This window comes from Homalodisca vitripennis, chromosome 7 (genome assembly GCF_021130785.1).
Source record: "Homalodisca vitripennis isolate AUS2020 chromosome 7, UT_GWSS_2.1, whole genome shotgun sequence".
NCBI lineage: Eukaryota > Metazoa > Arthropoda > Insecta > Hemiptera > Cicadellidae > Homalodisca > Homalodisca vitripennis.
The window spans coordinates 144,508,581-144,527,324 of record NC_060213.1 but is presented as its reverse complement, the minus strand read 5'-3'; the positions used below and the strand labels follow the sequence as shown (position 1 = coordinate 144,527,324).

At 34.0% G+C, this 18,744-nt stretch overlaps 1 protein-coding gene across 3 annotated transcripts in view; it reads right to left on the bottom strand.

Moving 5' to 3' along the window:
* Positions 1-17,739, bottom strand: part of LOC124366454 (acetylcholine receptor subunit alpha-L1) — a 95,067-nt gene extending 77,328 nt beyond the window's left edge. For all 3 annotated transcript variants that reach the window (XR_006922811.1, XM_046823022.1, XM_046823023.1), the window contains exon 1: positions 17,472-17,739. Coding sequence is in view for 2 of the 3 variants with exons in the window: in XM_046823022.1 (XP_046678978.1) it covers positions 17,472-17,660 (189 nt within the window). In the remaining variant the exon portion in view is untranslated. The remainder of the gene's footprint in view (positions 1-17,471) is intronic.
* Between the last annotated feature and the right edge of the window lie 1,005 nt (positions 17,740-18,744).

The window sequence follows — 18,744 nt, the reverse complement described above, 5'->3', positions numbered from 1 at the left end:
GGTCTAAGGGCTCAAGGGTCGAGAGACCAAACAAGATTAGGAAGTTTGCCCTATTCTTGTGACGTTCATCCCTTACGAATTGCAGAACTTGAGATACAGTAAGTGTATTTATGCGATATTCAAATTTCTTTAGGAATATCAATACTTGTCAAGATAATGTTTCTCATCTACGTTTATATTGAATTTTAAGATACCTATACAATAAAGTAGTTTAAAACATTATCACCGCTTATAAATTTTTTACATCTTTGCGGAAATTTAAACTTATATTGCGTTAAAGTGAAGTATATTTAATATTTTTATATATTCTCTAAACTTCTTTTTTCTCATGTTTTATTAACTGGAATGAAATAAACTAAGAGTTCTCTAATGTAATTTCAATCACTTTTAGATGGAAAAGCCCTAATGCTGGGCACTTCTTTACTGTTCCAAATTCTACATAGTATCACATATCCTACTCTTTCAATTACCAGAAACACTCTGTACAACATTTTAAAACTTCATTTAGTTGCCTATAAAAATTACCAAGTAACGAGGAATATTTCTATTTCTGTGGCCTAGGTTTATAAACTACTCTGTTTGCCGTACGGAATGATGTATCGCTTTATGTACAACGATACAGCTTCAATATAAATTTTTGAGATATTTGACACTCTGATACTATTGAATATGTGTCCAAGACTTGCCTGGGCTAAATAAATAAATAATTCTACAGATCTCAGTTATTATTCTGATGAAGTCCAACTCTTAGCGGTTCTCTAAACCAGACGATTCCAAATACCTACATAACTAAAAATGTATCTGTTTGCTAACAAGGAAATATTGGCAGGACTTGATAAACCTTAATACTTAGGGGAAAATTACTGGTTTAATATCCAGTCCTCATTAGATGAACAAAATATTATTCAACGCACAAGTTGCAGTTTTTATCCAAGTTTCTTCAGATTTGATACAAACTTGTCTTCGTTAACGATCTTAATGCTTAGGAATCTTGGAGTTAAGTTGCTCTGTAGCAAATCCAGAAAAAATACAGGAGTTTTATGATAAAAAAAGATATCTAATTATTTTTCAAGATGATTTCCCTAACCTTCATAAATCTAGGTTTTAAAGTCCTTCTGCGTTCTTATTTTAATTAAATTAATTAAATAGAAATACAAAGTTAATAATGTTAACGCTCAAAACGTTTATAATTAAAAATTGATTCACGAATTATAATTTCTTTTAAAACATTGTATTGCATGTTTTAATAAATGAAACAACAATTACGAATATTTCTTTTATATAAAAGCTTATTTATTTATCTTGTTATATTGTTGGTGGCTAGGACTGTAAAAGATTTGGGAGTGCTGAAACCCTTGACAGAATGGGTGTTAGTTTTAGTTCAAACAAATCACATTTTAGTGAGGAACGTGTTGCTCTGGAGGATAAAATGCCATTACATAGTTTGTTTTACACTAACAAATCTGTACCTCGAAATTAAAAATACTATACAAAACTAACAGAAACAAAACGAAATAATCGTCTACAGCATTCTTATATATAGTTGGGGCATCCAGTATTTGATGTTTCTTAGCGCAGAAATAAATACGCTATATTTATAGTTAAATGTATGTATGTATAGATGAAAAGAGTACAAAGATTAAATAGCTCTTGTATGTTAATGAAGAATAATCATTCGGGTTTCATTAAGACTACGCCCTTTTACCCCGTCCGTGCCGACGCGTTTTACAAAGAACGTTTAATAAGAGACAGAAATAAAAAAAAATTGCCACAAAGTCTCCGGCACCAAAAACTCATTCAACCTCCGGACTGTACAAAGGTTGTGAGTGCTTCGATATAATTAAAGATAAACGTGTTCTATTAGATTGCTTTAGTTTGCTTAAGTTGTGGTTAATATTTAGTTATTTAAAATGAACACTAATTCACTGAAACTGTTCTATTCTACTAATACACCACAGGACCTCAGATACTTACAATAGAAATACAGTAAATCGATCGGAACAGACAATATATTTCGCCATAAAACTAGTCACAAGCTCAGGCTGTTTTCTAAATTGTATTAATAAATTTAAACATATATAAAACTGGCTGTTTAAATAAAGGTAAAGATTACAAATGTGTACACTTTAAATATGTATTTACGTATATGTTGTCTTTCAAACGATATTTAAGACAATTGCATAGAAGTTTGTATATACAATTATTTAGTATAATTAGTTATATGAAATATATATCTGTTCTCTCGTTGCCATACAACTTTAGGTACAAATCCTCCCATCAGTGTCCTACTATATAACGCACTGCCTGTTCTTGTTGGTACGCTCTCTCGACTATGACCTTATTCGTGGCAGCCATAAGACACTGTTTTGAGTTTTAGTAAAAATGATGGATAGCTTTTCCTTTGCTCTTTTCAAATAAATAAGTTAATATTATAAGTGCCTGTCACCCTGAATTTAGTTATATGTTTATTTTTATTGCTCTTCTAATTATAATTGTCCACTGTGTTTTTATTATTTAATATATATATATATATATATATATATATATATATATATATATATATATATATATATCATGTTGTATTTACCTGATTTGCTGTGTACACTATGCATTTATACGATTAGTCTCTTATTTAATTAACACGAATTGCATAATTCATTAACTCTTTGATTATTATTATTCAACATTTTAAATTAAGTTGAGCGAGAGAGTTAAGTTGAGCATAGCCATATTGATGGATTTTTATTTATTCATTTTAATTTCTAATGTTAGTCATTAGTAATGTTATTTTGATTTTCTACAATTTAAGTGGATTATTTTCTTATGTGTGGTATAACGTGAATTTCTATATAAATAGAGTCGCATAAATATGAGATCTTAATTTTGAAAGTACTCGCATAAACAAGAAATGCCAACTGGAGGTATTGTGTGCTTGTTATTAGATAAATTGAATTCGAAATTTCCAAATTATTGAAAACATCCTCTGGTCACTGATGAGTCTAGATAATCTTTAAATTAGAACTTACAACTGCGACCTATGTAATGAACTAAAGGTATGTTTTGTTGATACTATATAACTAAATCGTGACTTGGATTTTTGAGTTTGATTTGATATATGTAACAGTAATAATTTTATTGCAAAATAAATGGAACCTTATTGGAATTTGAGTTTGCTCATATTCTATGGTATATAAACCATGTTTTTAATTATTTTATCATCCTTGGTGAGGGGTACCGAAGCATATCAATCGAGGCATTGGTAAAGTTCACTTCTGTCTGTATGATTATCCGCGCGTTATATTGAAAACTAACTGACCTAAAGATCTGAAATGCATGAGGCTTCATTTCTGTATAGGCAAGGCAAAATTGGGTCCGATGATGATGCATGAGACTGCTTAGTATTTCGCAGAGCGTTAGTGAATACAGTGTTATCTCCGTGCATCCATTGGTATCAAAATACAACGACGATAAAATAAGAGAATACGTTAACTATTAAATAAACTGAAAACAATGATTTAATGTTCTAACATGAGGCATAGTTACAAATACAGGTATATACTCGTATAGTTGAACATGTTCATAGTCTCAGGGAAGCCTGTCATGCGGCATGTGGTGTGGCGTACCCCTACATAGTTTAATATACACTATAACATGTGGCATAGTTACAAATACAGGTATATACTCGTATAGTTGAACATGTTCATAGTCCCATGGAAGCCTGTCATGCGGCATGTGGTGTGGCGTACCCCTACATAGTTTAATATACACTATAACATGTGGCATAGTTACAAATACAGGTATATACTCGTATAGTTGAACATGTTCATAGTCCCATGGAAGCCTGTCATGCGGCATGTGGTGTGGCGTACCCCTACATAGTTTAATATACACTATAACATGTGGCATAGTTACAAATACAGGTATATACTCGTATAGTTGAACATGTTCATAGTCTCAGGGAAGCCTGTCATGCGGCATGTGGTGTGGCGTACCCCTACATAGTTTAATATACACTATAACATGTGGCATAGTTACAAATACAGGTATATACTCGTATAGTTGAACATGTTCATAGTCCCATGGAAGCCTGTCATGCGGCATGTGGTGTGGCGTACCCCTACATAGTTTAATATTCACATTTACTGATTGGAAAAATATCCATTACCAGAATCTAATGGTAATAAAAATCTAGATAATTATTCATATAGCCATTAAGAATGTATGTTATTGCTATTAAGCATTATTGCAACAAAAAATACGAAGGAATTAGTAGAACTCTTTAATATTAAAGTTCCTTATAGCGGAATTTCTTACTAAAAACAGGTTTTAATCATTAATTTTAAAAGCTTTCTTCATTCTCATTTTGTCTATCAGGTTATATTACGCAATAAAACATGGTGTTTCCTAATATTCAACATTATTTTCCTATGGAAACTGAAAACATGGTTTATTTTATTTACGGAGATTAGGAATATTGAGTTATAACAAATAATTTTTAAAAAGGTAGTATTACTCCTTTATTTATACAAATATTTACTAGGATAGTTCCTCATTTTTGTAAATGTTAATTGTTATAATACACATTTCATTAAATTTCACGTTTATGAATAAAGGTAACTGCAGGAAAGGTTTTTACAATCATCTGATTTAACTTAATGGTGAAACAAGATGGAATAGACTGTTTTGTGCTGCCGCTTGTGTGATTATTGCTTATTATATTTACTAAATAAATAACTAATTATGGCTAACTAACTATATTTAGAGGATACAAAATATGTAAACGTACGGTGCTGGCAAATTTTAATCGAAAGCGGACCCCATAAAATATAGGGATTTATTTTAATTTATGCACTATTTATATTATAATGTGACATGAAAAACATGTAAATTGTACTAACAAAGGTATAGGTAATAAAATAAATAAATAAAATAAAATAAATATATGTATTTACTAAGTTATTTTCATTATTCAATGTGACCGATCATGTTCTCCTTCAAACGCTGTTTACCGAAAGTTAGGATTTACATTTTACAAATTCGCTATAAATACAAACAATCTTTAACTACACTTTCCAAAATATTACTAATTATTCTTTATATATGGTTGTTAATATTTATTTAGATAAAGGTTTGTATGTAGTTTTGGAGCGCAAATAAACTGTGAAATGTATTCTATCAAATAATTAATTAGTTTAAAGGTTGCCTAGCGTAAAAACTAATACAATTCTTTTATTATATCTCTATATGGAAATTTCATGTCATTACCTTTAAAATAATACCAAACTTAAAGTATATTGAATAATTTTCGTGGAATATCAGGTTTTTTTTATTCTCTGCAATTCATAAAAACCACAATTAGATTTTTTTATTTCAACCTAAATTTATATTTCTAGGTTAACTAATATGTTTGTATTTTCTTTCACTATAAATAACCTAGTGATAAAAAAATCATTTTCATCACTTATTAAAACAATCACATTTTTCAGCAGTGAATTCCCTTAGTACCTGGAGGAAAGCCAATACTTTAAAAGTAACAGCGTTTACGTGATATTAAACAAGCAAACAAGTTGTATCTAGCAAACAAACTTGCTTTGAACTTAACGAGTTTCTTTATGACAAGAAGCTTTATAAACTGGATGCTTTGAAAGAGTTCTTCGACGTGTTACAACATGAAATACCGCCGTGAACAATATTTCACTTAATATGTCAAAGTGGTCTTGTAATGAATGAAACTGTATTATACTTAGCTTGTACAGTATTTGAAATTTTGTAAAAGGATATGCATTGAAAAAATCAAACTAAATAAAATATTTTTTTGGTTAGGTTGAATGTTATTACACTATATTACTTTATTAATTACAAAAATTAAATATTCGCCAGGCATTGTCTGGCGTAACAGGATTCACTAAAATGCATGCAAAGTGTCCAGTGTCCGGCTCACTTCATTCTTGGTATGTTCTACAAACATACGTAGACGGGAGACTTACTTTGACAGCCAACAGGCCAACAGACTTACGTTTTACCAAATTATTGTATAATAGGCTTTAGTACAATATCTCATGGATTCACCATTCTCCATCATTGAACTCATTTTTGTACGTGAAGAAATTAAGTTTCATCTAAAATTTAATGTTTATAGAGAAAACAGTTTCCGAGATATTCTGCAGCAATTTAGGCTTAGGAAATCCTCACAGATATGCCCATCAAAATCATCGACGTTGTCTATTCAGAAATTATGTTTTATGCACATTTTTATGATTATAGCTTAACTCATTCTTAATATACTCAGTGAGAAACAGATACACAAGCAGATATAAAAACAGACCATTTGCTTATTGGAATTGGAATTTGCTAAGAATCCTTAGTTATGAAAAACATACAAAATTTCAATTCCATATTACATTATTTCTCGAGAGTTATATTATACACTACCCGGAATTATAGGCTTTACATTAAAACTTCCAAAAATGTAAAAATATTCGTAAAAGGACTTGGCTACTTAATATTAAAGAGATACGAGCGCTGCTAAAAATTCCCGAATGAAGCAAATTAAAGTTATAGCAGCATAAATTGCAGCAAGGTATTGCAAATTCACCGTTTTATTACGTATATATTTACATACTGACTTCCAATGATTGTATTAATCTTATATTATTATTATATGTATATATGTGTGTGTATGCATGTATTTAGATATGTGGGTGAATGTACATTTTATAAGGAGTTATTTTATTTAACATTGTATGGCAAAATTTATGCATATTAAATAGATTCGTGTTTCGTTTTGTTTTGATGTTTTCTGATGTTGTAATTTTGAAGGTTGATTCTTGTATACTATTTGTCATAATACGTTGATGGAACCTCTAAACAGGTTTAGCCTTAGGAGGGTCCTGTTATTTCCTCATACATAATAAAACCATCTTTTTTAAATTATTCAATTAAACCGGCACATAATTAATTAATTTAATTTAAGTTTATTCTTAACCTTTTGTAGCATAACACAATCCTGGCAATAAGACATTTGAGTTTTAGTTCTAATTCTTTTTCTATGTACAATGCATCACATGTAAATATTTATTGTATTTTTAGGAAATAAATACATTCTGCTTCTACATGTTAAAACGACTAATCAGTTATTTTTAAATTTTATCTATTCCATGATTTTATTATTTTCATCATAATTACCCGTAAGAGACATATTTAAATAACGCCGAGCCAAACGATCTGGAGTAACAAAAATCATCGTCGTGTGTTTACAAGTCCACTACTCCGCATCGTATTTATCAACCATACAGCTTATGCAGCAGCCACGTGGCTAGGAGCCAGTTTTAGTAGACGACAGTGTAATACACAACATGTACCTGTAGCTAACAATGTTAGTTACAGAGGTCAAATTCCTGCGGTAGTTACAGACAAGACACATCACCTGCTCCAGTCAGAGTTACAAACCGTTTAGTGTGTTTACAAGTCCACTACTCCGCATCGTATTTATCAACCAGACAGCTTATGCAGCAGCTAACAATGTTAGTTACAGAGGTCAAATTCCTGCGGTAGTTACAGACAAGACACATCACCTGCCCCAGTCAGAGTTACAAACCGTTTAGTGTGTTTACAAGTCCACTACTCCGCATCGTATTTATCAACCAGACAGCTTATGCAGCAGCCGCGTGGCTAGGAGCCAGTTTTAGTACACGACAGTGTAATACACAACATGTACCTGTAGCTAACAATGTTAGTTACAGAGGTCAAATTCCTGCGGTAGTTACAGACAAGACACATCACCTGCCCCAGTCAGAGTTACAAACCGTTTAGTGTGTTTACAAGTCCGCTACTCCGCATCGTATTTATCAACCAGTCAGCTTATGCAGCAGCCACGTGGCTAGGAGCCAGTTTTAGTAGACGATAGTGTAATACACAACATGTACCTGTAGCTAACAATGTTAGTTACAGAGGTCAAATTCCTGCGGTAGTTACAGACAAGACACATCACCTGCCCCAGTCAGAGTTACAAACCGTTTAGTGTGTTTACAAGTCCGCTACTCCGCATTGTATTTATCAACCAGACAGCTTATGCAGCAGCCACGTGGCTAGGAGCCAGTTTTAGTAGACGACAGTGTAATACACAACATGTACCTGTAGCTAACAATGTTAGTTACAGAGGTCAAATTCCTGCGGTAGTTACAGACAAGACACATCACCTGCCCCAGTCAGAGTTACAAACCGTTTAGTGTGTTTACAAGTCCGCTACTCCGCATCGTATTTATCAACCAGTCAGCTTATGCAGCAGCCACGTGGCTAGGAGCCAGTTTTAGTAGACGACAGTGTAATACACAACATGTACCTGTAGCTAACAATGTTAGTTACAGAGGTCAAATTCATGCGGTAGTTACAGACAGGACACATCACCTGCCCCAGTCAGAGTTACAAACCATTTAGTGTGTTTACAAGTCCGCTAATCCGCATCGTATTTATCAACCAGTCAGCTTATGCAGCAGCCACGTGGCTAGGAACCAGTTTTAGTAGACGACAGTGTAATACACAACATGTACCTGTAGCTAACAATGATAGTTACTGAGGTCAAATTCATGCGGTAGTTACAGACAGGACACATCACCTGCCCCAGTCAGAGTTACAAACCGTTTAGTGTGTTTACAAGTCCGCTACTCCGCATCGTATTTATCAACCAGTCAGCTTATGCAGCAGCCACGTGGCTAGGAGCCAGTTTTAGTAGACGACAGTGTAATACACAACATGTACCTGTAGCTAACAATGTTAGTTACAGAGGTCAAATTCCTGCGGTAGTTACAGACAAGACACATCACCTGCCCCAGTCAGAGTTACAAACCGTTTAGTGTGTTTACAAGTCCGCTACTCCGCATTGTATTTATCAACCAGACAGCTTATGCAGCAGCCACGTGGCTAGGAACCAGTTTTTAGTAGACGACAGTGTAATACACAACATGTACCTGTAGCTAACAATGTTAGTTACAGAGGTCAAATTCCTGCGGTAGTTACAGACAAGACACATCACCTGCCCCAGTCAGAGTTACAAACCGTTTAGTGTGTTTACAAGTCCGCTACTCCGCATCGTATTTATCAACCAGACAGCTTATGCAGCAGCCACGTGGCTAGGAGCCAGTTTTAGTAGACGACAGTGTAATACACAACATGTACCTGTAGCTAACAATGTTAGTTACAGAGGTCAAATTCCTGCGGTAGTTACAGACAAGACACATCACCTGCCCCAGTCAGAGTTACAAACCGTTTAGTGTGTTTACAAGTCCGCTACTCCGCATCGTATTTATCAACCAGACAGCTTATGCAGCAGCCACGTGGCTAGGAGCCAGTTTTAGTAGACGACAGTGTAATTACACAACATGTACCTGTAGCTAACAATATGTAAGTACAGAGGTCAAATTCCTGCGGTAGTTACAGACAAGACACATCACCTGCCCCAGTCAGAGTTACAAACCGTTTAGTGTGTTTACAAGTCCACTACTCCGCATTGTATTTATCAACCAGACAGCTTATGCAGCAGCTAACAATGTTAGTTACAGAGGTCAAATTCCTGCGGTAGTTACAGACAAGACACATCACCTGCTCCAGTCAGAGTTACAAACCGTTTAGTGTGTTTACAAGTCCACTACTCCGCATTGTATTTATCAACCAACAGCTTATGCAGCAGCCACGTGGCTAGCCAGTTTTAGTAGACGACAGTGTAATACACAACATGTACCTGTAGCTAACAATGTTAGTTACAGAGGTCAAATTCCTGCGGTAGTTACAGACAAGACACATCACCTGCCCCAGTCAGAGTTACAAACCGTTTAGTGTGTTTACAAGTCCGCTACTCCGCATTGTATTTATCAACCAGACAGCTTATGCAGCAGCTAACAATGTTAGTTACAGAGGTCAAATTCCTGCGGTAGTTACACACAAGACACATCACCTGCCCCAGTCAGAGTTACAAACCGTTTAGTGTGTTTACAAGTCCGCTACTCCGCATTGTATTTATCAACCAGACAGCTTATGCAGCAGCTAACAATGTTAGTTACAGAGGTCAAATTCCTGCGGTAGTTACAGACAAGACACATCACCTGCCCCAGTCAGAGTTACAAACCGTTTAGTGTGTTTACAAGTCCGCTACTCCGCATCGTATTTATCAACCAGACAGCTTATGCAGCAGCCACGTGGCTAGGAGCCAGTTTTAGTAGACGACAGTGTAATACACAACATGTACCTGTAGCTAACAATGTTAGTTACAGAGGTCAAATTCCTGCGGTAGTTACAGACAAGACACATCACCTGCCCCAGTCAGAGTTACAAACCGTTTAGTGTGTTTACAAGTCCGCTACTCCGCATCGTATTTATCAACCAGACAGCTTATGCAGCAGCCGCGTGGCTAGGAGCCAGTTTTACTGCCCTTTACTTAATATAGTATATACACGGTTTTTAAATCATCTGTTTCGTCCGTTTAAGCAGCAAGTTTGCGGTTTGTACACTTGCTCCCTTTCTCATGACATTCAAAACTGATTTTATAAGCTTTTATTTCTATACAATGAAACGTTGTTATTAATAAGCTAGTTTCGCATGGTGCTATGAAAATGTTAGTACAATATAATGGGTATGTTCATACGGAACAAAAACGTGTGAGTTTATTGGTTTTTATTCAAACTCTGTATTTGTATTTGGAAACATATCATCGTTAAACGATTATCGTAGAAGATAATTCACAGTGTCATAATTTGTGATAGGAATTCGCCTAATAAGTTATAAAACTCAACACTTTTCTTTAATTATGATTTTAAATACATTGGCCAAACGCAAAGAAAGTTAAGAAAGAGAGCTAATTAACATAGAGCATGTTTAAAATACCTACAAGAAGAAGATTGGTCTTGGATAAATATACACTTCAAACTAATCACTCCTTTTTCAAACGCAAAATTATTAAAAGAAATTCAAAGTTAAAAAATCCTTTATGTACATGAAAAAAGTTTTATTAAGAAGAACCAAAAATATTTAATAAATAATGAACCTGAGCCTTTTAAACATTTACCTTTACTTTATTTGATCTAATTAAATATCAACTTTTTTTATATACACATGGACATAAGTTCCTGAGATATGATACCATCTCCTCGTATTTGTTAAAACATGCGTTTTTATTTAAGTACAAAATCGTTTATATTATTATTGTAACCACTTTTATTCAGTTATATGGATCTGATTATGTGTTCCTTGAGCGCGAAAGGCCTCACAAAAATAAAAAGTATATTATTGGAGTGTTTCTTTTTAAATTCATAAATAATTCCAATAAGAAAAGAGCTTCTAGACTGTAGTTTTTATCGATGTTAATGATGACACGCCGCGATAACACAGGAAATGCCGACATTATTCACGTATTATTGTTTCAAATTTATTTGTGTCGGTGGGGTGTGCAGTGACAACGCATGTGTCCATTTTCTCTTGTCTGGACTATAAGCTTTTGCCGAGAGTGATGCAAATTTTTAAAGGCTGTATATTGCCTCACGTCTAGGTTCTTACACCTGATGAAGAATGTAGATTTCAATCCTTCGAACTTAGTGGTATACATTTGTAATATATAAAGATGGAAAAAGACTGAAGCCTATTATCCACTCAATATGTGTTGCATCATTACTATTTATAGTTAGGAATACGGCTACAACAGGTCACGTTACAGGCCACGCTATCACAAATAACGTGGTTATGTTAGGAAGTCTTGATTCAATTTGAATGTTGAGTTTAGCTCCATTTAACCTTCCTCTAACTGCAGCCTCTGTAATCTGACTCCGTCACAGACGTCTTCTGGAGTATGGAATCCACGTCTTAAGAGATACAAAGCTTTGATTTTGAAGTATTTAAGAAGCTAATGTTTCCATCATTATGACATTAAGGCACCAAGACTTCGCAAAGGCCCTTGAAGTGCTCCATGCAAAAATTTCAAGTCTATAGATCAGTTAATTTTTGACATATCATGCGGAGAGATATACAGACTGGTACAGTGTTACCGTTTGCCAATCATTTGAGTGAGAGGCTTTTCTAGTGCTCAGCCAGTTATTGACATATTTCTCAATATTTGTATCCTGCATACAACAACTTGTAAAATTTGTTTGTGAAATAAGTTTCAAATTACAATTGCAAAATACCATAGTTGTTTTAAATCCATTTAGGGTTTATTGTAATAAAAAATACCATGATTGCCTTTTTAATAAAACTTTTTGACCTGTATTTATTAGATACTGCAGCATAATGTACTACCTAATTGTTTAATTATTGATTTCATATACTTTTTGCAAATCGTTGTCTCACTCAATATTATTGGGATAAATAAACAATATTCAATCGCAAGTTCTACATATTTCTGGATTTTATTTGGTCCAGATCTAGTATATTTCAAATATTAGAGGAATACAAGTAAACATGCTTTATATTTTGGCATCGATTAATTTCTTTATTTATTGATAATAAGTTTTAACGATTAAAGAGGGGGGAAATGCTTAAACAGGGTATCTTATTTTATTTTATTGATTGTCCTAGAACACACAGTCTTTAATGTCATGCTTGTACTGTAAAAATACCATAAAATGTTTAAGTTCATTAATTAATTTTTCAGCAACAATTAGGAGACTTTCGTTAGGAAGTTTATGTTTCTAGAAGAAGCAGTTCCTCAAAAGTTACTTGCGGGAGTTAGCAGCTGTCTAACATACACAGTGCACGTGTTAAGGGCCGTTCATCATGTCAGCATCTTTCGGAAGTTACTCATCCATTGTTATCAGTTACTATATTTTCTCTTTCCTATTATCGTTGAGGAATCACCACGTTACAAAACCTTGTACTCATAACTCATATAGACTGTACAGAATATTTAGATGTAATTTAAATATTTAACTGTTTAAAATGCACTATGTTATTGCGCATTGCAGTGGTTGAGTTTTTTAATTTTTTTAGGTTGGGATGGATTGAAGAGAAAATTATCATACACTTATTATAATATTGATATGACTAACCCTACACTAATTATGTACATCATCCTTTACATTGTAACGATTATAAACACATAAATGTTATTATCACACACATTATGAGGTGTGTGTGTGTGTGTGTGTGTGTGTGTGTGTGTGTGTGTGTGTGTGTGTGTGTGTGTGTGTGTGTGTGTGTGTGTGTGTGTGTTGCTGTAGACTATTATTTTGTAAATCATTATCCCACTAGATTATAAAAAAAACTTGTTTCCTAAGGTTTCCCAAGATTGATAAACGTGATGCTATTCTTGCCCATGTAGGGTTTCCCGATGATGTTCCTACTGGAATTGGCAAGCGTCCAAAGGTCTACAATAGAAATCTCACAGGTGCTAAGTTATATTTCCTTATCTATGTGAGTTGGCTGGGTTACATCCCTATCTGTGTTCTCGGGCTCTCAAACTTCATACTGTGGAATTGGTAAAGGAGCTCAAACTTCCAGGCTCAATGTATTAAATGGAAGCCTGGTAAAAATTGCTTTCATCTCAAGTAATAACCATCAAGGTGTTGTGGATCAATGACATCCCTTATAGACTCCATAAAATTGCAGTCCCGATACGAAAAGGTGGTTTTAATTGCAGTTATTTATGTTTAAGAGTCACCATAAATATGCTCGGGAATAAGTAACTCATCATCGACAAAAAAATAAACAAGGGCAGACACTTTGGAACTCTCAAGAAGAGGTATGAGAGGTGTATGAAGGTTTTCCGTAACACCATTATGCATTACTTATGTTTGTTTGGAGAGTGCTCGACGTCCAAGTAAAGCAGTATGATGATTTTAAATCTCTCTATTCTATATTAAATAATTGAAAGGTCTAAGCGAAATGTTTGTCGTTGCGTATATCAATAACGAAACGACACGCGATGAAAGTGTTCTATTGGTTGTAGTAGATAGCAGATTTTCACTCATAAGTTTCTTTATGAGAAGTGTACTTTAGTACCATAGATTTGAGATGAAAGGCCTTAACCTGACAGGGTGGCCTCAGCGAAATGTTTGTCGTTGCGTATATCAATAACGAAAGTACACGCGATGAAAGTGTTCTATGTAATATTAATGTATGCACACATTCCTTTCATCTCAAGTCTATGGTACTAAAGTACACATCTTATAAAGACACTTATAAGTGAAAATTTGCTATCTACTACAACCAATTTGCTATGAACGTAAAAAATAGTTCAAATGATGTCAGTTGTAATTATATTGTAAATATTGTTACAATTATTTTGAGTAGGATTCGAGACCGGCCTATTTGTATTGTACAGATCAGTTTTATACGCACTGAATTTGTAGACTGTTTTCAATATAACAAGTTTAGTCGTTAGTAAAATAGTGTGTTAAAATTTTTATTTTATTGAAGAGCAAGAATGAAACTACTATACTGACCAATAATATGTGTATAAATAGAACGTGGATATTCCTAAAAATGTTGGGTTCCAGTAAACGCTTGAAAATTAACAGTTTACATTTAACGATAGTTTTTATTTCTTGCAGTAGGTTAACCACAATAAGTTGCGTTCTACGGTAAACCCGCCAAAAGTAAAAAATGTTTTTATGTTCTATGCATTAAAAAATGTTAAGCAAATGAAGCTACTGTTGCTGAACTACTTGCTTTTCAAATTCAGTTAAGAAAATTTATCGTACTAATATTCATTGTATTGGTATCTACAGTACATGGTATACATGTGGTAGATTACGGTTGTTTATGTATTAAAATATAATATAACTTACTATCCTGTGTAACGTTTAACATGCTGTCCCATGACAGTTTGACAATATCCAAGTCTGTTCTAGGACTTGAAACCGCACGATGTATGGAATCACGATGAAGCTTTTGAATTTCCGCTGCTATTCTGTCCCTAATGCACCAGGGTTTCGTTTTATAGACGTTGTTTTTAATGTGACTCCACACAAAGTAGTCCAGTTTAAATATATCTTGCGATCTTAGTGGCCATTCCATACTTCCTCTTCTGCATATCCAGCGATTTGGAAAATATTATTTAAATATTCGCGGACATACAGGCCATAGTAAGAAAGTTTTCCATCCTGCTGGAACAATACTTCATGTTGTTTGCTACTTGGATTTTTGCTAGCTGGGTAAACCTGATTTTGTGACATTTCCTGGTATACTTCGGCATTAGGGTTTCCATCAATAAAAAGAGCCCAACAAACTGATCCCTCACAGTGCCAAATCCAAACGTTTAATATTTCAGGGTGCCTGGTATGTTGCTCTCTCATCAATGAGCGTTAACATCAGCCCAATAACGAGTGTTGTGTCTGTTACCGTCACCGGAAGTTGTTGTTGAGACATGAGGATCTTCTACAACGGACCGTACAACTTCAAGTGACAGTGCTTCGTTTGTATCCCATTCCGGTCGTCCAGGTTTGGGGCAGTCTTTGACGCTGCCTGTTTCCTGGATACGTAGGTTGTGTTTTGAACTCCTGATTTAGTTAGAAGGTTTCGACTGGGATAAATGTCACTTAAGAAAGTTTCATGAGTGTCTTAATTCATCATTGAATATCAACCGGTCTCTGTGGTCTCGCATAATCAGGATAATATTAAATTAAATATTAAAATATCACAAAAACACGTCTTAACTTTGTTAATTTCAGGCAGAAACTAATACTGGAATTCCTCAAAACTGATAAAATAAAAGAGGCCTGCCGTGTAGTAGGTAATAACTGTATAACAGGTTTGAGTTTGTAAGGAAAGTTGTCTATTCAATTGTTTTACCTTCTGAATATAAATGTTCATGTTTTGCCTCAATTAATTTGTAATTAATTTCAGTGAGCTGCCATTTTGTCTTTAAGGAAAGTCCTTTCACTTAAACGTCTTTACATTTAAAACTACACATAAAGCCTCAGGGAAATGAGCAAAGTTGTAACAGTGACTGAAAATTTTACTTCTACTTCCTAGAAAGGTGTCCCGTGTTCCTTCCCTCCATGTTTATCCATAAAAAACTAAGCAGATTGTATCCATATTTTTAAATCCCACTGTATATATATATATATGTATATGTATATATAAATGTATATATATATATGTATATATATATATATATGTGTGTGTGTGTTTATTAAAATGTAAATAAGGCTATTGCCATTCATACAATTTAACGTGTATATAAATAAATAAATAAATAATTATATATATATATATATATATTTATATATAGCCTATATGTATATATATATATATATATATATATATATATACAGTGGGTATATATATATATATATATATATATAAAACACAGATTCAATAATTTAGTTTCTGTTCATTACTTTGATTTTGTGGTTGAATTTAAACACTATAAAATAGTGTTAAGAAGTTTTTTATTTTAGGATCTACTTATGTACGATTTCACCAATGAAGTTTAAATTTTGTTTCGTTACATTTTATTTTACAGATAATGTAATTTGACTGTTTATTTCTTATATCAGTATTAAATATACCAAATATAATAAATACAAACATACAAACACATATTACTATCCAATAATAGTTTTTGAGAGTACTATTTTTACCTTATATTACATTATAGACACGACTACGAGTTTATCAAAATATAAATTAAAAAAAACATACATATTATCATAAAAATAGTTCAAAGCCGTATTTTTTTTAATGTTATCAAACTTTCTGATTTGTTATTGAAATTTATTTACAATACATATTTTTCTTGTATGTTACTTTAAACACATCTACACTGATCCATAAACACTGAATACCTTATGATATGTGTATTAGCTGAATTAGTATTTCTGAAATTTGAGTATCTAAATCGCATATAATTTAAATTTAAACACTAAATTTGTGAGTAGACCGTCAGACTACACCGTCTATCACCTAAAATGTAACACTATGTAAACAAATAACTTTTTTGCAGTATTTTTTTAACTGTAGTTGAATAAAAATTAAACAATATAATTTAAAATGACTTATAAATATGAAACTATTAAATAAAACAGGCCATTTACTCTGAAACATAAATAAAATAAACGGTTCAGTTTCTCTGCTTAAATTTGGTATATATTTCTTAGCCCTAAATTATTTAGGAAATTCTACACGTTAAATGTTAATTTTTATATCCTATAATCATTTAAAATTGGTTTATGCAGGTTGAATTAATGATCAATTGGCCAAAATTAAATATTTGTAAAGAAATATAAAAAGTGTTTCAAATATCACTGTTTTGATTGACTACCTCATGGAAAATGTATGTTTCCGTAATAGAAGCCTAATAGAAGGATCCAAGGTGTGTGTGTGTGTGTGTGTGTGTGTGTGTGTTTTGTGAGGTAGGTCAGTGTACGTAGGTAAATCCGATATGAAGGGAAGGTCAGCCGCCCTAGACTAGAGACTTAGGGTAGTCTCGAACACAGTCACTGGTCACACTATCACTGCTTATCACTAATATCACTAGTATCACTCACCAGATCTATCAGCTGGCTGAGCCGCAGGCCGAGCTTGACCAGGACCGTGTCTGTATTGTTGCTGACGGGTCTGATAAGCCTGTTGTAGTTGGAGAGGAGATCATCGTAGAGCCTCTTGGCGTCGGGGTTGGCTCTTGCGGGTGTGAGAAGCGTCACGGCAGTCACCAGAAGGGCGGCCCTTACCGCCATCACGCCCTAGAAGGCCCGTCCACCATCGCGAACCGAGGAAACCGAGGAACACACGTGCGGCCCGCCTCACCGACCCGGGACGAGGGATGCTGCAAGCCGCCCTGGTGCAGGGATGCACGGTCGATTTTACCGCCCCGGACGAGATTTCCCTGCGCTTCCCGCTTTCCCCTTTCCTCCCCCGCTACTTGACGCTTCCGACGCGCTGAAATATCTATGATCTCGCCGCAACAGGGTTCTTTAGTCGGTCATGTGTAATGGCTTTGTGCTAATGTGAATTAAACCAAGAGTTAACTCACAAAGATAAACCTATATGTCTTAACTCAACAAATTACACTAATAACACTGGTAGTCTGATTTAAAATTTTTTTGCTAGTGGTTAGTAAAATCAAGATGTACATACCTGTATGCTTATATTTTATAAAAAAAACTTTCAAGATCATTCTAAATAAAAACAAAGCAAATTGCATTAAAACATTTGTGCAAATCGTTCATTGTTTTTACAGATAAACAATTGAACGACCCAAACAAACACCCCAACACCCAAATTGTTGTTGTTTGAACACCCAATTGTTGGTGTTTTGTAAGCGTGGCTGCTGCTTGGATAGGTGATCGCTGAGCGATCCTGTCCTTGCGAGCGGCCCGCCTGCCCGGCCATTGGTGGTGGTTCGGAAGTCACCTTTAAGCCGTTGGTCCCCAAGTTAAGTGTAAATGTAGTTCATATCGAGTTCATACATATGTATCATGATTAGAAGAGACTTGAAAATAGTGACATATGGATGAGTTAATAAATAATAAATAATAAAAATGCCTTTATTGCAAGCGTTTCTCAGTATAACAACTGCTTTACAGAACAACTCTTGTCATATCTTACACTATTTACAATACTGGGAAATAAAAATAAAAACTAAAACCTATAGACTAAAGAAAACACCCAAACAAAGACAAATAAATTACTGTACAATCATTTTTCTTAGTTTACTTTTAAAAACAGTAACAGAAGTCTGTTTAAGGTTCTGGGGGAGGTCATTGTACAACTTTGGGCCAAAGTAAGAAAAGCTCCTCCTCCCAAACTCATGCTTGACTC